General features: G+C 40.9%; 1 protein-coding gene across 2 annotated transcripts in view; it reads left to right on the top strand.

The window, feature by feature from the left end:
- The window catches only part of dnajc18 (DnaJ (Hsp40) homolog, subfamily C, member 18), a 49,209-nt gene that overhangs the window by 16,058 nt on the left and 11,532 nt on the right, over positions 1-21,619 (top strand). For both annotated transcript variants that reach the window (XM_078231036.1, XM_078231035.1), the window contains exons 2-4: positions 2,614-2,791; positions 8,018-8,163; positions 15,279-15,464. In XM_078231036.1, coding sequence (XP_078087162.1) covers positions 2,614-2,791; positions 8,018-8,163; positions 15,279-15,464 — 510 coding nt within the window. The remainder of the gene's footprint in view (positions 1-2,613; positions 2,792-8,017; positions 8,164-15,278; positions 15,465-21,619) is intronic.

A 21,619-nucleotide genomic window follows, 5' to 3' on the forward strand; every position in this document is an offset into this window, starting at 1 on the left:
TGAGACAAAAGAAAAAAGATGCAAGAATAGGATATTCAGCCTCTTTAGCCTGCTCCACCATTCAATTAGATCATGGCTGATAATCTACCTCAATGCCATTTTTCCACACTATCCCCCTATCACTTGATGTCATTAGCAGTGGCGGATTTACATTTCGTAGGGCCCTTGTGTTCATCTTCTTTTTCAACACCCCCACCCAACCAGAATGCCAAAGTCAAGAAAATACCCATTGATTAGTTGCAAAAACATGCGGGTATCAAGGCTCAGCTGTTGCAGTTCAACCAGTTTCTGCTTTTTTGTGTGTTCAACATGCCAATACAAATCCACATACAAAAATATTGCATTGTCAGCATTTAAGAGCCCTCAATCTTTGTGTGATTTCCCTTAGACACAATACTCACTTTATGGAAGAGGTTAGCTTATGAGCAGCTCTATTAACTTTCTACGCCTTTGATTCACGGTGACCATTGGCATAGTCATCTTTTTCAATAAAAGCATGCAAGTACCATTAGGATTGTGCAACTCTTCATTTAATTCCGATTATTTTGTTTCAAGTTTGTGATTATGGCTGGAATTGTTTTGAATATGGTGTCCTGATTATCTTACAAATAATTCTGAGGATGTGATGGTCTTATTTTACCTGTATTCATTTGCTTCCTCTTGTTTATGCACAATTTTTACAACTCTTCTCTCTCCCTACTTAGATTTTGCTCCTTGCTTTGTGATGGTTTTGGGATATTTCACTGAGAAAGTTGGCAGATTAAATTGTAAATTGGCATGCAGGCTTTGGATTGAACAGTTTTATGTTTGGATTGGGGGTTAAGATTACATAATTTTAAGTTTTGCAATGTAATAAATAGACTTTTGGAATTAGGATGGAGATTGTGACAGTCTTGTGTGAGGATTAATTTTGAATGATGGCAATTTCCTTTTGCCACTTTGCTCTTGAACCATACCCAGGCCATAAAACTGGCAAGAACAAGTTTGGCTATATAGCTAGATCTGCATTTTTATGGGCCAATGGTTTGATATGCTTGTTTTCCCTCACAAATTTTAATTCTGAGCTCTTCATCGGATTATAAAACTGCTAGCATCTGTGATACTGACACAACTGAGAAAGCCATCCCAAGCAATGAAGTCATTTCGGCACTAAAATGGGCAACTCCAACCTTTAGCGAGTCAACTTTCATTGTCCCTCTCTCAGATAGATAGTCCAACCCATTCTCTATTGTGCTTTTAGATTTTATTTTATATTTTGAGCAGTGATTTTAATAAATGTGGCTTGTAGTGTCCAGATTCCTTTATCTGCCAATGTGTGTAGAAAAGGGATTGGTAGCATTTAGGTGCAGGCCCAGAATCTGAAGGCAAAAAATAAAGGAAGATCCATGTGATGGTTGGAGAAGGCCCACCTCCAGGCAGCCTCTCTCACTTGGCTCTACCCCTGGCCGCTGGCTCCCAGTTGTCTGGAGAGGGGACCCCTTTGAGTACAGTGGAGCAGCCCCAGCACTTATATTTTAATTTCATTTTATTCTGTGTTTCACTTTCACCCCTTTCCGCTTTAGAGTTGCTCTTGGCTTTTGTGTTTGGTTTATTTAACTTTATTTATCCTGCATTTTGGGACCTCCCTCCCTGTCAGTTGGAATTTCAAAGATTCACTGAACTTGAATTAAGGAATCCCTCCTCATCTCGGTCCTAAATGGCTTGCCCTATTTTGAGACTGTCCCCAGGTTCTACACCCCGCAGCCAGAGGAAACATCCTTTCTGTATGTCTCCTGTATCGCTCCTTAAGAATTTTGTAAATTTCAATGAGATTACCTTGCAGTCTTCTGAACTCTTAAAAGATTGCAGGCCCAGTCCCCTTTATCTCTCCTCATGGACAGTCCCACCATCCCAAGAATTAGTCTGGTGAACCTTCGCTGCACTCCCTCTATAAGTTTATCCTTTCTTAGTTAAGAGGATCAAAACCGTGCACAATACTCCAGGTGCAGTCTAACCAAGGTCCTGTAAAATTGAAGGATGGCACCTTCACTCCTGCACTCAAATCCTCTTGCCCTAAAGGGAAACACAAAATCCCAAACACAAAATCATTGGCCTTCCTAATTGCTTCCTGTTAGTTTTCAGTGACTTATGGACAAGCGCGCGCAGGTTCTTTTGGACATCAACACTTCCCAATCTCTCCCTAAATAAGGAATACTCTGCATCCCCATTCCTTCATTCCTCAAAGGCAACCAGTTCGTACTGTGGAATTTTATAATTTAAAAAAAAAATTATTGGGCATTCCGCATTATTTAAATGTATGCAAATAAACAATTATTTTAAAGCATCAGTAAATTGTGTTGTCCCACAGATTTCAGCAGTTTATATGAACAGTTGTTCAGTCATTTATCCATGCATATTTTTGAAATACAACAATTTTGTTCTCATTTTAATCCATTTTGAATTATAAGTACTTGTAGATAAAATTATAGCCAAAATTAAATGAGTCCTTTGGTTTTAAAAAAAAAACTTTAAAATTGAACTAATTTGAATCTAGAAATTAAATATTTTTGCAGTTTTATTTCCACATGCAATGTTTAAAATTTTTTTTCTGGTGTTTATTCTCTCGAATTTTAGCACTAATCGAATTAATAGTTAGAAATGGAAGTTCAGCTGGTTGGAACTACGCGTGGGATGCAGATGATGTTGCTAGTGAGTCCAGCAGATTGAAAAGGTGTGTCAATGGAAATACGCCTGCAGGAATCAATGAAGCTGCCAAGAGTTACACTCAAGAGCAGCTGGAAGGTGTGCAGAGGTGAGAATACACTAAATGTATTGCGCAAACACTTTTAGTTGTGCATTTTTATTCGATACTGCTAAGTTTGTATAAATGTTGTGTGCAATGAGGAGCTGCTGTGCAAGAGGATTACAATCTATTTGCAACTCGAAATTGCTGAATAAATTGAAAATGTGCAGAAATGCCTCTCCTCACTGTCTTGAGGCAAATCAGAGTGGATAAATCCCCAGGACCGGACAAGGTATTCCCACGGACCTTGAGGGAAGCTAGTGTTGAACTTGCAGGGGCCCTGGCAGACATATTTAAAATGTCAGTATTCACGGGGGAGGTGCCGGATGATTGGAGGGTGGCTCATGTTGTTCCATTGTTTAAAAAAGGTTCCAAAAGAAATCCGGGAAATTATAGGCCAGTAAGTTTGACGTCGGTGGTGGGCAAGTTATTGGAAGGTGTGATAAGGGATAGGGATCTACAAATATTTGGATAGACATGGACTTATTAGGGAGAGTCAACATGGCTTTGTGCGTGGTAGGTCATGTTTGACCAATCTATTAGAGTTTTTCAAGGAGGTTACCAGGAAAGTGGATGAAGGGAAGGCGGTGGATGTTGTCTACCTGGATTTCAGCAAGGCCTTTGACAAGGTCCCTCATGGGAGGTTAGTTAGGAAGATTCAGTCGCTAGGTATACATGGGGAGGTAGTAAATTGGATTAGACACTGGCTCAATCCCCCATGACGATGGCATTGCTGCAACGGCCTCAGTGCTCAGCGCCAACAACTGCCAGTTTCCAGATGCAATTTTACATCTCATCCGCTTCATCCTGGACCACAATATCTTCACCTTCAACAACCAGTTCTTCATCCAGACACACGGAACAGCCATGGGGACCAAATTTGCACCTCAATATGCCAACATCTTCATGCACAGGTTCGAACAAGACTTCTTCACCGCACGGGACCTTCAACCGATGCTATACACTAGATACATCGATGACATTTTCTTCCTTTGGACTCATGGTGAACAATCACTGAAACAACTCTATGATGACATCAACAAGTTCCATCCCACCATCAGGCTCACCATAGACTACTCTCCGGAATCGGTTGCATTCTTGGACACGCGCATCTCCATTAAGGACGGTCACCTCAGCACCTCACTGTACCGCAAGCCCACGGATAACCTCACGATGCTCCACTTCTCCAGCTTCCACCCTAAACACGTTAAAGAAGCCATCCCCTACGGACAAGCCCTCCGTATACACAGGAGCTGCTCGGATGAGGAGGATCGCAACAGACACCTCCAGACGCTGAAAGATGCCCTCATAAGAACAGGATATGGCGCTAGACTCATTGATCAACAGTTCCAACGCGCCACAGCGAAAAACCGCACCGACCTCCTCAGAAGACAAACACGGGACACAGTGGACAGAGTACCCTTCGTTGTCCAGTACTTCCCCGGAGCGGAGAAGCTACGGCATCTCCTCCGGAGCCTTCAACATGTCATTGATGAAGACGAACATCTCGCCAAGGCCATCCCCACACCCCCACTTCTTGCCTTCAAACAACCACACAACCTCAAACAGACCATTGTCCGCAGCAAACTACCCAGCCTTCAGGAGAACAGTGACCATGACACCACACAACCCTGCCACAGCAACCTCTGCAAGACGTGCCGGATCATCGACACAGATGCCATCATCTCACGTGAGAACACCATCCACCAGGTACACGGTACATACTCTTGCAACTCGGCCAACGTTGTCTACCTGATACGCTGCAAGAAAGGATGTCCCGAGGCATGGTACATTGGGGAAACTATGCAGACGCTGCGACAACGGATGAATGAACACCGCTCGACAATCACCAGGCAAGACTGTTCTCTTCCTGTTGGGGAGCACTTCAGCGGTCACGGGCATTCGGCCTCTGATATTCGGGTAAGCGTTCTCCAAGGCGGCCTTCGCGACACACGACAGCGCAGAGTCGCTGAGCAGAAACTGATAGCCAAGTTCCGCACACACGAGGACGGCCTCAACCGGGATATTGGGTTTATGTCACACTATTTGTAACTCCCACAGTTGCGTGGACCTGCAGAGTTTCACTGGCTGTCTTGTCTGGAGACAATACACATCTTTTTAGCCTGTCTTGATGCTCTCTCCACTCCCATTGTTTTGTTTCTTAAAGACTGGATTAGTTGTAAGTATTCGCATTCCAACCATTATTCATGTAAATTGAGTCTGTGTCTTTATAAGTTCTGTTTGTGAACAGAATTCCCACTCACCTGAAGAAGGGGCTTAGAGCCTCGAAAGCTTGTGTGGCTTTTGCTACCAAATAAACCTGTTGGACTTTAACCTGGTGTTGTTAAACTTCTTTCAATGGAAGAAGCCAGAGAGTGGTTGTGGAGGATTGCTTCTCTGAGTGGAGGCCTGTGACTAGTGGTGTGCCGCAGGGATCGGTGTTGGGTCCATTGTTGTTTGTCATCTATATCAATGATCTGGATGATAATGTGGTAAATTGGTAAGTTTGCTGATGATACAAAGATTGGAGGTGTAGTGGACAGTGAGGAAGGTTTTCAAAGCTTGCAGAGGGATTTGGACCAACTAGAAAAATGGGCTGAAAAATGGCAAATGGAATTTAACGCAGACAAGTGTGAGATATTGCACATTGGAAGGACAAACCAAAGTAGAACGTACAGGGTAAATGGTAGGACTCTGAAGAGTGCAGTTAAACAGACGGATCTGGGAATACAGGTACAGAATTCCCTAAAAGTGACGTCACAGGTGGATAGGGTCGTAAAGAGTGCCTTTGGTACATTGGCCTTTATAAATCGGAGTATCGAGTATAAAAGTTGGAGTGTTATGGTAAGGTTATATAAGGCATTGGTGAGGCCGAATTTGGAGTATTGTGTACAGTTTTGGTCACCTAGTTACAGGAAGGATGTAAATAAGGTTGAAAGAGTGCAGAGAAGGTTCACAAGGATGTTGCTGGGACTTGAGAAGCTGAGTTACAGAGAGATTGAATAGGTTGGGACTTTATTCCCTGGAGCGTAGAAGATTGAGGGGAGATTTGATAGAGGTGTATAAGATTTTGATGGGTATAGATAGAGTGAATGCAAGCAGGCTTTTTCCGCTGAGGCTAGGGGAGAAAAATACCAGACGGCATGGGTTAAGGGTGAAAGGAGAAAAGTTTAAAGGGAATATTAGGGGGGGCTTCTTCACGCAGAGAGTGGTGGGAGTGTGGAATGAGCTGCCGGATAAAGTGGTAAATGCGGGGGTCACTTTTAACATTTAAGAAAAACTTGGACGGGTTCATGGATGAGGGGGGTGTGGAGAGATATGGTCCAAGTGCAGTCAGTGGGACTAGGCAAAAAATGGTTCGGCACAGACAAGAAGGGCCAAAAGGCCTGTTTCTGGGCTGTAGTTTTCTATGGTTCTATGTGCTTCACTTAAGTTTTTAAATTGGAATTTTTGAAATTTTGAGCAAAAAATCAAATTAAGAGTTAGCTGCACCTTTTAAAAGCAAAAAAAACATTTCTCCTTAGCGTTCAGGCTAAGGAGTTGTTATCCCTGAACGTTCTACTTTGGTTTGTCCTTGTTATTATACAATTGCATTAAAATCTGCTTGCCTCATCCTGGTTGTTCTAAATCTGATTTACTTCACAGTAATGAGGTAACTGAGTGTGTTCAAGTGCCAGTAGCTTTCTATATAAAGGTGACCAGTACGGTTGGCCCCAATTCTGCTTTATACTCACACCAGCTCAACTGTGTTGGTGTGGGACAATGCTGAGTGGCAGATAGAGAAATTGAAAGCAGGAGTTGGTAGATTAGTTCAGGATGGCAAAATTGAATGTCAGGTAATAGGTTGCTGGGAGAGCAGAAATAAAGGGAGTGAATATACTGCCGCATTTATAAATTCAAAATAAATGTTTTTTAAAGAGTATTACAAGGTTGTATCTCCTTTGTGGTTTGATATAAAGCTCCAAATCACAAAAGCAATCTTTGACTTGTAAACAGTTAAGTCTTGAGAGAAAGAAACTTGTAACACTCCTAGTTACCTCTAACCTTGGCAGTAATATAAGTTTTATTTTAATCTCTTCTGTTATTGACTCCTGTTTGTGATTGATTTATTTTACATTTTGAAGATAAATTTCTTTCACCTTTGGTTTCATCACACCGTGGTTCAACTGTTCCTGAATGTTTTCCAAGTCTTAGCCAATGCTGTTCTGAACCAATTTAAAAGCTTATAGCATGATATATGTCTTCCTCTAACTTCATTTTCTTGCCTTTCATTCTCCTTCCATTCCTGTGGGAAACCAGCTAGCCTTTATCCCTCAAACAAAATTGCTGTTTATGGAGTCTTACCAGGTGCAATTGGCTGCTGTTTTTCTTACACCACAACAGTGATTACATTTCAAAAGCATTTCATTGACTGCAGAGCACAGTGGGCATCCTAATTTTACGAAGGTCACTATATAAAGCTAAGACTTTATAAATAAAATATATCGTAAATTAATAATAGATTATGGTATCATTATAGGCAATGTGTTTCTTCAGGGGCATAATCTTATAGGAAAATGCAACTGAAGTGGAATTTGCAAAGTAAGATTGTATTTTAATTTGAATTCACCTTATGGAAATAATTTTAAATGTTTTCTTGGATCCAAATGTTGCTATTAATTAGCATTGACTTTGCAGTTTGCTTTAATGTTATTAGTGGAATGCAGGGACTGAAATTTACTTAATTATTCCACGTTGAAAGGCCATGACTCCACCAACAGAGTTTAAATTCAACATGTGAATTTTAACAAGGTTACTTGTTACATCTTGCCAATTTTCATAATGTACTGTTACACTTTAAAGTTTATTCTGCATCCAAGTGTTAACTTAAATCCTCTATCTTGCTTAATCAAAAATTTATGAACCTCTAAATTTGGAGTTACATGATACTTAGTTTAATCCATGTCTCGTTGTGCTGTAGCTGATGTGGGAATGCTTAATGTTGATACTGAATGCAAAAAGTGCTACTTCCTAAGACTATCAGGCACCTTAAAGGACAGACACATTTTCACAGTAACTTCATTGAAGTGTTAATGTAAGCCTACTTGTGACTAATAAATAAACTTTACATGTACAAGGCAGATCATCTTTGCTGCCCTTCTAATGCTTTCTCTTGACTCCACCCCTGAAACTCTTCTAGATCATAGTCTATTCTGGATCATACTCTATCGGATAATGTTGTGTTATACTTTGCAGGATTAAAAGATGTAAGAATTACTATGAAATTCTGGGAGTTGGTAGAAATGCAGATGAAGAGGATTTAAAGAGGTCCTATCGGAAGCTGGCATTAAAGTTTCATCCTGATAAAAATTGTGCCCCTGGTGCAACGGATGCATTTAAAGGTACAAAGCTGTAACTTTAACATTTCAGTTAAAATCAAGAAGAAGAAATATCAATAAAGGAAAGTTCTCAAATGACGGGTGAGGATCTGAATGACTGGTACAATTCCAGAATCTTAATGAAAAACATTAGCAATTTTAGAAACTTAACAATGCTTATTTTAAATTGCTTTTTTAATATCTGAATCGCCAAACACAGTATACTTCACATGCAATAGTAGGTCGCTGAGTTTGCTGGTTAAAATTCCAGCGATTTGCATCGCTTTTCAATATACTTTGATCAGAACTGGACGATCCCTCGGTGTCATAGGCGTGCCTAGATACTACTTTCAGTTCTGTTTCTCAGTTTCCTTGAGAGAAAATTTCATCAATGAAGTCAACTTTGGGCTTTCATTTTTAAGGTGCAGATGAATATGTACCTGGCTTAATCTTTTCTGGCACCGTTCTTGCAAAGCAAGAAATTAATGCCGAGAGTTTGTTTGAAATAAATTAAACTGCTGTTGCTTCTTTTTCAAGAAACTTTGTGTTTGGTGGCCAGGAGGGGGATTTACTGCTCTTTATTGTTACATTCGTGTATATCAGGCATGAACAACTGAACCACCTGGAGACTTTAGTGCAGTTTTAAAAAAGTCAGTTTAGCCTGCACTCTTCAGGCAGCAGGTACATAAGAACATAAGAAATAGGAGCAGGAGTAGGCCATCTAGCCCCTCAAGCCTGCCCCGCCATTCAATCAGATCATGGCTGATCTGAAGTGGATCAGTTCCACTTACCCGCCTGATCCCTATAACCCCTAATTCCCTTACCGATCAGGAATCCATCTATCCGTGATTTAAACATATTCAACGAGGTAGCCCCCACCACTTCAGTGAGCAGAGAATTCCAGAGATTCACCACCCTCTGAGAGAAGAAGTTCCTCCTCAACTGTCCTAAACTGACCCCCCTTTATTTTGAGGCTGTGCCCTCTAGTTCTAGTTTCCTTTCTAAGTGGAAAGAATCTCTCCATCTCTACCCAATCCAGCCCCTTCATTATCTTATAGGTCTCTATAAGATCCCCCCTCAGCCTTCTAAATTCCAACGAGTACAAACCCAATCTGCTCAGTCTCTCCTCATAATCAACACCCCATATCTCTGGTATCAACCTGGTGAACCTTCTCTGCACTCCCTCCAAGGCCAATATATCCTTCCGCAAATAAGGGGACCAATACTGCACACAGTATTCCAGCTGTGGCCCGACCAATGCCCTGTACAGATGCAGCAAGACATCTCTGCTTTTATATTCTATCCCCCTTGCGATATAGGCCAACATCCCATTTGCCTTCTTGATCACCTGTTGCACCTGCAGACTGGGTTTTTGCGTCTCATGCACAAGGACCCCCAGGTTCCTCTGCACAGCAGCATGTTGTAATTTCTTTCCATTTAGATAATCCAATTTGCTATTATTTCTTCCAAAGTGAATAACCTCGCATTTGTTAACGTTATACTCCATCTGCCAGATCCTCGCCCACTCACTCAGCCTGTCCAAATCTCTCTGCAGACCTTCTACGCCCTCCACACGATTCACTTTTCCACTTATCTTTGTGTCGCCTGCAAAGTTTGTTACCCTACACTCAGTCCCCTCCTCCAGATCGTCTATATAAATGGTAAATAGTTGAGGCCCCAGTACCGATCCCTGCGGCACGCCACTAGTTACCATCCGCCAACCAGAAAAGCACCCATTTATTCCGACTCATTGCTTCCTGTTGGAGAGCCAATCCACGCTAACACCCTACCCCCCCCAACTCCGTGTGACCCAATCTTCAGCAACCTTTTGTGAGGCACCTTATCAAAGGCCTTTTGGAAATCCAAAAACACCGCATCCACCGGTTCCCCTCCGTCAACCGCACTAGTCACATCTTCATAAAAATCCAACAAGTTCGTCAAACACGACTTTCCCCTCATGAATCCATGCTGCGTCTGCTTAATCGAATCATTCTTATCCAGATGGCCTGCTATTTCTTCTTTAATGATGGATTCCAGCATTTTCCCAACTACAGACGTTAAGCTAACCGGCCTGTAGTTACCCGCCTTTTGTCTATTTCCTTTTTTAAACAGCGGCGTAACATTAGCCGTTTTCCAATCTGCCGGCACTACCCCAGAATCCAACGAATTTTGATAAATAACCACTAACGCATCCGCTATTACCTCTGACATTTCTTTCAGTACCCTGGGATGCATTCCATCCGGGCCCGGGGACTTGTCCACCTTCAGTCCCGTTAGTCTACCAAGCACTGCCTCCCTGGTAATATTAATTGTATTGAGTACCTCTCCTCCTACCAACCCTCTATTGTTAATATTCGGTAAACTATTTGTGTCTTCCACCGTGAAGACCGACACAAAACTTATTTAAAGTTTCAGCCATTTCCTCATTTCCCACTATTAAATCCCCCCTCTCGTCCTCCAAGGGTCCAACATTCACTCTTGCCACTCTATTCCTTTTTATATATTTGTAAAAGCTTTTACTATCATTTTTTATATTTAGGGCTAGCCTAGCTTCATAACCTATCTTTCCTTTCTTTATCGCTTTTTTAGTCGTTCTTTGTTGTCTCTTAAAGTTTTCCCAATCTTCCGATTCTCCACTATTTTTGTCCACTCTGTATGCATCGGTTTTTAATTTAATACTCTCCTTAATTTCCTTTGTTATCCATGGCTGGTTATCCCTTTTCTTACAGCCCTTCTTTATCACCGGAATATATTGTTGCTGAGTACTGAAAAGGATCTCCTTAAAAATCCTCCACAGTTCCTCAGCTGTCCTACCCACCAGTCTGCTCTCCCAGTCCACCTTAGCCAATTCAGCCCTCATTCTATTGTACTTCTCTCTGTTCAAACAGAGGACAGTGGTATGGGACCCTACTTTCTCCTCTTCCATTTGTATCAGAAATTCGACCATATTGTGATCACTTGACCCAAGAGAGTCCTTCACAAGAACATCCTTAATTCTACCTACCTCGTTACACATTACCAGATCTAAGATAACTTGTTCCCTCGTCGGTTCTGTAACATACTGTTCAAGGTAACTATCCCGACAGCATTCTAAGAACTCTTGCTCCATCCCACCCCTTCCAACTTGAGTCAGCCAATCAATATGCAGGTTGAAGTCCCCTATGATTATTGCCGTTCCGTTTTTGCACGCATCCATTATTTGCTTGTTTATAGCCCTCCCCACGTCAACATTATTATTTGGGGGCCTATAGACCACGCCTACTAGTGTCTTTCTCCCCCTACTATTCCTTATCTCTACCCATAACGATTCCACGTTTTGTTCCTTAGAGCCTATGTCATCCCTCACTACTACCCTGATATTATCTTTTATTAACAGAGCTACCCCACCACCTTTTCCTTCCTGTCTATTCTTCCTAAATGCCTGATACCCCTGGATATTCATCTCCCAGTCCTGGTCTCCCTGCAGCCACGTTTCTGTAATGGCCACTAGATCATACCCATTTGTGCTGATTTGCACCATCAACTCATTAACTTTGTTCCGAATGCTTCTTGCATTCAGGCAAAGTGTCTTTATTCCAGCTTTTATCTGGACCCGATTTGATGAAACAGGTAAGAGTTGGACCAGCCTTGGCTCCTTCATTTCACTGATTTTCTTGACTATCTTAATTTTTTTCTAATCATATTTAGACAATTAGATGGGCAGCATAGCTCTGTAAAAAGCAGAATACTCAACATGTCCACCTTTTTGTCTTTCACAATTTCTAGAAAACCCTCAAGTGGATGAGCAGACATAGAATTTACTGCACAGAATTAGGCCATTCCCTTCCACACAAAACAACAGTTGTGATCACATTTATCTCCATGTTCTCATGTCCCTTTTACATCTTTTCCTTCTACCAGTTATCCAATCTGTTCTTGAAAGTTAACAGCTTTTGCCGCCTCTGTTAACCATATGAGTGATTTCCACAGCCTCTCAAATTTTGTTTAGAGGTTTCTCCTGCCCTGTTCTAAATCTCATCCTTCAGGACTTAGGAGCAGGAGTAGACCATGCAACCCTTTGAGCATGCTCAGCCATTCAGTAAGTCATAGCTGATCTGACTGTGGTCTCAATTGCACTTCCCTGTCTGTGTCTCCAGTTACAGGGCTGTCACAATGTTTTTGTTGTTGTATTTAAGACTATTGTTCTCCTCAAGTAGCCAGACAAAGTCGCGGTGCGGTTTCAAGATGATTAATTGACAACTGTAGCGCTACAGGACTCGGACTAAGCCATTCAGACCAGCCAGAATGCAGAATTCAGAAATACACAAGCAATTATAATTTCAAATTCAATTAAAGTAATTAGCATATACCAATAGAAGTATAGGAGTTACCTCTATCCACTCAGTTATTAATTAAGGTTACATCATGCATACGTAAGGGTACAGTGTCCAATTAAAACTTGTGCAGGTTATATCATCAAGAAATGATAGTACATCTCTGACCAATGGTATATCAGCCTTCCTTTCCGATGTTCCTTGTTCTAATGGGCAAACATGAGCTGCAGCTGCACATCGTGAATTAAATGCTCCTTGACTCTTATCTAGGTCTGCTTTATTCAAAACCTGTGGCTTTCACGCAGCTTTCCTTGTGTGACTGAGATTTTTAAACTTGTATGATTTATTAACATCTCCCATAACTCTTGACTCCTGTTTGGGAAATTCTTTTAGATGGCCTGATTAATTTAAAGACTAAATCTTTTCATTAAACGTTTCATTTCACAAAGGCAAAAAAAAAGTTTATTCAGTTCAATGAAATTCTTCAATTAAACTAGTTTTATTAAAACATTGGAATGTTAGAATCAAAAACATTACAAATTAACAATATTCAGACAAGCATACAATTAAGACGAGACGAATCTCATTTTGGCCAAAATGGGAGATCAATGGTTCCACCTACACAACTAATGAGCGAGCAGGCTGTAACAAAAGATCTCAGATTTCATGCCAAAGAGCAGAATTGGTTATAGTTTTCGTTATCAGATTAATCAGCCCAGAACTTGATTAAAAGCAATTTCATTCATTCACTGTTCTGCCAATCTAACAATGGTATGTCCTTCAATCAATCGTATTTTGACACCTTCCAATATTGATCTGTCATTCGTCTGTCTGTTTTACAGAGGTTCTCTCCCAAAAATGGCTTCTTATGATTCAGCATTTCTCTAACCAGTTTAAACTAGCTCTAATACCAAAAGACGCCTTTATCTTTTGGTATTATCACCTGGCTTGGGTAATTTACTTTGTTGCATAATTTGTGCCTGATTTGTGCTGATATCTTTCATGAAAACATCTTTCATTTTACTGGCATGTTACAAATTCATTTCTTAGAGACATTAAGATGTTACTTAAATATTTTGTATTCTTCTCAAACCACATATTAAAACATTAGCTGCTAATTATCCTCATGTTGGGTATTTAGAATTAATCAGAATTCTCAACTACATTCTCATAATTCCCCTCTCAAAAATCTGTTTGCCTTGAATACGTTCAATGACAGTCTCCAGTGTTTTCTGGGGAAGTGGGTTCCACCCTCTGAGAGAAAAAATTCTCTTAATCTTAGTCTTTAAGACTTCTTATTCTTAAATCATGTTCCCTAGTTCTAGTCTCCTCACAAACATCCTCCTGGTATCCGCCCTATCAAATTCCTTCAGGATCTTCTACTTTTCAATATGATCGCCTCCCATTCTTCTAAACTCCGATGGATATAGGGCCACTTTGTTCTCTCTTCATAAGATAAGCTCTTCATCCAAGAAATGTGTCAAGTGAACCTTTTCTGTACTGCTAATGCAGTACAGATATACTTTTTCAAATCTTGTATCTGTAGAAAGAAGCAGACTGCTTCTTTCTTACCCTAATCTACTTGGCCTGATGAATAAAATGTCCAATTTGTCTATCTTTGTGTAGGTTTGTCTTATACCAGACAGCCTGCTAATGAAACAAAGCAAAATGCTGCACATATTGGAAATATGGAAAAAAAAACCCCAAAAAATGTTGGAAATACTCAGCTGGTCTGGCAACATAAAAGAGAGCAAAACCAAGTTACCTTTTCAGGATAATGACCTTTGATTACAAGCTTCTAATTTGTTTTGTACTCGCTCTAAAGCTTTGGTATTGTTCCTAGAGTATGGAAGAGCTCAATAATGCACACACCACTCTTGAGGTCTTAGCAAGGTTTTATGTAAGCTCCCCATTATCTCGACTTCTATATTTTGCACCTCTTGTAATTAAGGGTGTGACCTTTAAGGTTGTTTACCTCCAATTTCATCTGCTCTTCTATAGCACTAAGCCTATTCTATTCCAGTATAATTACTGCTTTAATTTTATCAAAATGCATCACCTTCACTTATTAGCATTGAATTCCACGTGCTACTTTTTAATTTATTTCCTTTTTTTTATCAATATCCCTTAGAAAAGTGTGGAAATATACAATTTTCTTATGAATCTAAAAAGCTCACATATCTGGCATTGGGTGGCATGCCACTTTTAATTTGAGTAAATTTATTTCTTGTTTTCCAAATCAGGGCCCATTGTGATGGTATCTTTTCTATTCTGAATGTATGTCTTCTACTCTCTTCCCAAACAGAATCAATCACTTCTCCCAAAAGTTCGGATTCCTTGAAACTTTTAGTGAACAGCTTTTGGTTTTTAATAAGGCCATTTGTAGTCTTAATGCCAAAATTTAGGGCCACAAAACCATTTCTTGGATCTTCAAAAAATTGCAGTTTAAAAACTGAATTCCATCTTATTGTATTCTATCCTGTTCAGTAGTGCATTTGTTCTTGTAACTCGCTGAGTATTAACATTTCTCCTCTGGTTATTTTCTTCCAATTATGTTAAGTCTGTGCCCTTTGGTTATTGCCAACGAAAATAGTTTCTTGTTTACTTGGTCAAAACTCTTCAGAATATTGAAATTATGTTCTGAAATTGACAGGAAGCGTATGCCTTTAATCTGCGTAAGTAATAAATTATGTTGTCTACTTAACGCTTTTTTTTGCTGTTTAAATTGACAATTCTTAGTTTATGCTCACAAGCATTGTGACAGTATTCTGACAACAAAGTATGAATGACAATATTACTAACCAAAATTACTGATGTCTATTTTAGCAATAGGAACTGCGTATGCTATACTGAGTAATCCAGAGAAAAGAAAACAGTATGATCAATATGGAGAGCAGCCACCAACTGTCCATAGCCCTTACGCCAACTATTCCAAGTATTACAGAGAATTTGAAGCAGATATTACACCTGAAGATTTATTCAACATCTTCTTTGGTGGAAGATTCCCCACAGGTTTGTGTTAGTGTATTTCTGTACAAAAATTTTTCAACTATAATAATCACAATGCGCGTTATACTAAATGTTCACTTGCAATCCCAGATTTTTTTTGTCCTAATCTTTCATAAAGCTAATGATGTCAGCCAACTGACATCGATGGGCGGAGCGAGCCGGTAAAATTGTGCAAGAGCCCAGAAATCAGTATCGCTGCGTGATCTTACTAGAAACCGGATTTCTGGCAAGAGGCTGAATAAATTATTTAATTTTATTCTAATGTTCAGTGAGCCCGGTGCTTAATTTAGATTTCAATTGATTTTTCTTTCTGTTTGGAAGCAGCAAATTGGTAATAAAACTAACACTGGCAATCTTTCATGGGGCAAAAGCACAGAGAGGCACATGTCATGGAAGCAGTCCGGGTTTTCGAGTGGCTAATAGCTATAAATAATTTCTGAATGGATTATATTTAGTAGTCCAGACTTGGTTGATATATCTGTAGCATTAATAAAGTAGAACTGCAAAACTACTTAATGGATCACGTGGTCCTAGCTGGACTAGCTGCAGGAAAGAAGATAATGGGTGGAATTTTACTCGTTTGCCCTGCCCATCGATGGGCAGAGCAAGCTGGTAAAATCGCGCGAGAGCCCAGATATCAGGATCGCGCCTGATTTCTCGGCTCTCGTGATCTTACCAGTACTGAATTTCCAGCGAGAGGCAGAATAAATTATTTAATTTTATTCTAATGTTCATTGACATCTGTATAGTGGAGCCCAGTGCTCGATCATCTGGGCTCACTTGCCCTTATGGCCTCGTCGGGAGTGGTCCTCTCCGGCAAGGAAAACACCTACTCCCCACTGTTGCCCTCACTGGTAGAACCATTGAGGCCCCTGGAAGGCTGAGGGCAAGGGTTAGATGCCCTGTGGGCACCTTGCTACGGCCCAGCAGGCAGTGCTGGGGTGGGGCCTGAAGGTTGTGTGGGCGTGGGGCATGGAGGGGCAGGGCACAGGGCAGGGCCAAGCCGGGGCAGCCCAATTTTGTGAGGGGAGGGGTGTCCGCTGCGCACTGTGTAACAGATCAGTGGTGGGGAGGGGTGGTGCGGCTCGCAATCGGCCGTGGGCCCTCATGATACCTGGGGGTGTGGTGGGTTTAGGCTGGCTCCAGCAGCAGAGGCCTGACGACCCTCTGTGTCTGGCTTCTGCTGTTGGAATTGCAGGGGTCTGCACATGCTCAGTAGCTACTTCTGCTGCTGGCTGGTGAATTAAGCCCTGCCCACTGCCCCTAGTAGCTAGAAACAGGCTAACCCATTTTTTTTCATACACTGCACAAGACTGGGGGTAAAAACTTGCCCAAAAAGGATCTGTAACACTCATTTTCGTGCTAGCTGGACACTTATAATTTTTCCTGTAAAATTCTGCCCAATATTTTCTTGAGTTGTGGAGCATGGTAACCTCCAGCAACACCAATTTCTTTGGAGTTTGAGAAATGAGCCATGCATTAGCTGGGAGACAGCATACTCTATATGAGACGAGAAAAATCTGCAGAATTTTCACTCTGGTTTGATGCGAAGACTCAGACAAAGAAAGTAATTGCCAATTTCATGTTCATCAATTGACCAAAAATAATTATTGCAATTGTATGTTTCTCATTTACTGATATGTTAACATAGTAATTATGTTACTGGACTAGCAATATGGTCTTGGAGTGGTGCACTGAAGACAAATGATTAAGTCCCACCACAACACCATGGGAACTTAAATTTAGTTAATTACATAAATCTGGAATTGCAAATTTTACTTGTTATGGGGCCATGAAACTACTGGATTGTCTTTAAAGACATGTCCTTTCTGGAAAGAAATTTGCCATTCTTGCTTAATCCGGCATATACGTGATTCCAGATCCACAGCAGTTGTGGTTGATGGTTTGTAATAACCAAGAAAGCCAGTCAATTGTATCAAATCACTGAGAAAATCTAAATTAAAACAGAACTGACCACGCAGCATTTTGTGTCAAGGCACTCTCAGTCCAATCAACCCTGCTTCTTATTAATATCTGGAAGAATTGTTCTACAGTTTAGTCATACATTTTAGCCAATGTCCCTGACTCTCCATCCCATCTGGTGAATAGATCCAGCAGGCGCACACGGTTGGGAGGGAGCAGCCATTGTGCTTCTCCATGTTGACCACCACTTGAAAGAAGCGCTGAAAGCACAATGTCCTCTGAGTGCGGATTTCAATGTCCATCACCAAGAGTGGCTTAATAACACCATTACTGTCCTGAGGCGGTAACCGCCAGACTGGACCTGCAACAAGTAGCAAGAGAACCAGCACAAGGGAAAAATAATCTTGACCTCATTCTCATCCATCTTCCTGTTCGAAGTTCACCTATCTGTGGCTGTTGGTAGGAATAACTACTGCACAAGATCATGGAGACAAAGTCGTGTCTTTACACCGCGGAGACCCTCCAATGTGTTGTATGGCACTATCACTATGCTGTACAGGATAAACTCAATAGGTACAGCAGCCCAAAGTGTGGCATCATGAGACACTGGATTATCAAGAGCAGCAAAATTGTATTCCTCTGCAATCTGTAACCTCATGGTCTGGCATATCCCTCACTATCATTACCAACAAACCAGGGGATCATAAATTAAAACAGAAAATGAAGAACATACTCAAATCCGGCGGCATTTGTGGAGACAGAGATTTGTCACCTTTTGATCAGAACCCTAACACAGACTTGAATCATTGTTCCTCTGTTCCTATCTCCAGAGGTGCTGCCAGACCTGCTGAGTATTTCTACCATTTTCTGTTTTTATTTCAGGTTATTGCATCTGCAGTATTTTGCTCTTGTGTTGTGTAAGCCAGGAGAATCAACCCTAGGTCAATGAGGAGTGTAGAAGAGTATGCCAGAGAACAGCAACTGGTAAATCTAAAAATGTGAAGCTATAATGCAGGACTACGTGCATGCTAAATAGTGGAATCAGTATATCCGAGACCAAGCTAAGCGATGCCAACAGCAATGGACTGGATCAAGTTCTACAGTCCTGCCATATCCATTTGTGATTAGTTAACAATTAAATGGAAGGAGGAGAAGATTCCATGAAAATTCCCACCCTGAATGATGGCAGGGCCTAGCACATGATTGCAAAGACTGAATTATTTACAGCCATCTTCAGCCAGACATGCAAATTGATGAACCAACTCAGCCTCAACCTCCAAGGTCCCATCACAGATTTCAGCTAATTCAACTTCTTGCGGTAGCAAGAGACAGCTGAAGGCTGTAGATAAAGCAAGGGCTTTGGACCCTGACAACATCCCTGTTCTAACGCAGAACCCTTGTACTCCAGACCTAGTCATGGCCTTAGCCAAGTTGTCCCAGCAGAACTACAACACTGCTATCTACCCTCCAAAGTAGAGAATTGCCCAGAGCTGTTCTGCTCTCAAAAACAAGACAAACCCAATATGGCCAATGACTCAATTTACTCAGCACATTTTGGAGGGTGTACTCAACAGCGTTATCAACTGACACGTACCCAATACCCTGTTCACCAATGCTCAGTTTAGGTTTTGCTAGGATCACTCCGCTTCATACCTCATTATAGCCTTGGTCCAAAAGTGCACAGGAGAGCTGGCTTGAAAGTGACTGCCTGGACATCAAGGAAAGTATTTGACTGAAGTTGGAATCAAGGAGCCATTATAAAATTGAACTAAATGGAAATCGGGTGGGTGGGGGGAGCTCTCCACTAGTTGCAGTCAACTTGGCATATAAGAAAATAGTTGTGGTTGTTGGAGGCCAGTCACCTCAGCCCCGGCATAGCTGCAGGAGTTTCTTAGGGTGTTATCCCAAGTATCTTCAGTTGCTTCATCCATCACCTTCCCTCCAACATAAGGCCAGAGGTGGGAGTGTTTAGCACCATTTGTAACTTTTTGTATGATAATGTAGCGTATGCTCACATGCAGCAAGATCTGGACAGCATTATGGTTTGGGTTGATAAAGGGCAAGTAACACTTATGCCACACAAGTCCTAAGCAATGAACATTTTGAACAAGGGAAAATTTAACCATCTCCCCATTGCATTCAATGGGATTGCTGACACTAAGTCTTCCACCATCAACATCTCAGGAGTTACCATAGACCTGAATCTTAATTACACCAACCACACACATACTGTAAGAGCAGGTCAATGCTGGACATTCTGCAATGGGTAACTCACCACCTGACACCCCAAAGTTTGTCCATCATCTACAAGTCAGGCAGGGGATGGAATACTCTTAACTTGGCAGGATAAATGCAACTCCAACAAAAAGATGCTCGAAGTGAAAGTAGTCCGCTTGATCGGCACATCATTCACCACCTTAAACATTCACACTCTGCTCCACAAGCATACAGTGGCAGCAGTGTATACCATCTGCAAGATGCACACTGCATCAACTTGCCAAGGCACTACCTTCCAAACTCATGACTCCTACAACCTAGAAGGTCAAGGGCAGTAAATACATGGGATCACAACCACCTGAAGTTCCCCTTCAAGGTACTTGCCATCTGAGTTGAAACTATACTGTGGTTTCTTGCTGTCACTGAGTCAAAATCCTGGAAAACACCTAACTGCATTTCAAGAAGGTGGTTTACCACCACCACTTCGAGGTCAATTATGGATGGGTCACAGATGCTAATCATGCCAGAGAGAGACATCCCGTGATCAGAAAACAGAAAAATGTGGAAACTGAAATAAACATGTAGTACGTTATCACTTTAAAAAATAAATGTGGTTTTGCAAATCTAGTAGTCTTAAATGGGTTTTGTTAGCTCTGGCATGACATCAGATAGGGTGGACAATGTTCTTAATTCTGTGCATTGATTTTCACAGGGGTAAAGCCTCCGGGTAAAGTATTAATTGGTACTGAGATGAGAAATTTCTTTATGGGATTGTGAATCTTTTCAATTCTCTACCCAGGAGACTGGGTTTCAATTGCTGAGTATAATATTCAGATTGGTAGACTTTTTTGGACTCTTGGAGTTGGAAAGTGGAGCTGATGTCAAGAACCAACCATGATCTCATTAAGTGACTGAACATGCTCAATGGGTCTTATGCCCTAATCCAGTTTCTATTTATGTTCTTATAAATTTGCTTTGTGTCAGTTCTTTCGTGTATTTTTAATAATATGGTTAGTTATACGTAAATATTGACAAATCTAACACATGCTGTACAAGTTGTGAATGTCAAGTTAAATATAGAAATAGGCTTGATTCATACTTGTAAATTTACTTGGTCTGGACATGAAGATAAATCCTATAAACCTTGACGATCCATAGCCTGAGACACCTGCTACATTTCTGATTTTTGTCCTTCACAGAGTTAAAGCAAAAAAGCACACTATCTATGCCAACTTATTCAATGAGCATCAATTATCTCCTCCCAAACTCATCAGGCAGGATGAAGCCAATGCACTTTGAGAACATAGGTTTAAAAAAAACATTTTCCAATGTCCCAAGGGAAAGGAGAGAGAGCTTATTTTATCGATGAGCATATTGGCAAATGGCTAAAATGGAGGAAGTCAACTTGGCATTTGCTGACTCGGAATATAAGCGAACAGAAAGAATTGTAAATATGAAATAATGAGCTGTCAAGTTAGACCTGAAGCTGGAAGTTAAAAATATGAATAGCTTTGTCGTTGGAAGTAGTCTTGGAAAAAAAAGGTGGTGCCAAAATCAAGTCAGTCTGCTATAGAAGGGATAAAGTGGTTAGCTTATTTTTTTCCATCTTTTTGAGGAGAAAGATGGGATTCAGTTAAACAAATGATTTATTTACAGTTGTGTCTGTAGATTAATTTGCTGTCTCTGAATTAAAGCAGTATGATTTGATTCAGGCTTCATATCATATTTCTCAGTCTGGCTTTGAAAAGATTGGGTGGATGATATGAGGACGTGAGATCATGAAGTCTTATTGCTACATTATTGGTTTATAATGCACATCTCGATAGTAGGCAGTATTGGGCAAAAATCTAAGATGTTTGGACCCTTAAGTGACTGAACAGCACTGATTAATCCAAGCAAACATCTAAAGCAGATTCAAAATTTATGGTACTTATTCAAAATGTTGCTGAGTGCACATTCTGTAGGTATCTAATATGAAAATATAGCAGTCCTTAAACATGCTATTTCTGCATGAAAGT

This window comes from Mustelus asterias, chromosome 16, assembly GCF_964213995.1.
Source record: "Mustelus asterias chromosome 16, sMusAst1.hap1.1, whole genome shotgun sequence".
Classification (NCBI taxonomy): Eukaryota; Metazoa; Chordata; class Chondrichthyes; order Carcharhiniformes; family Triakidae; genus Mustelus; species Mustelus asterias.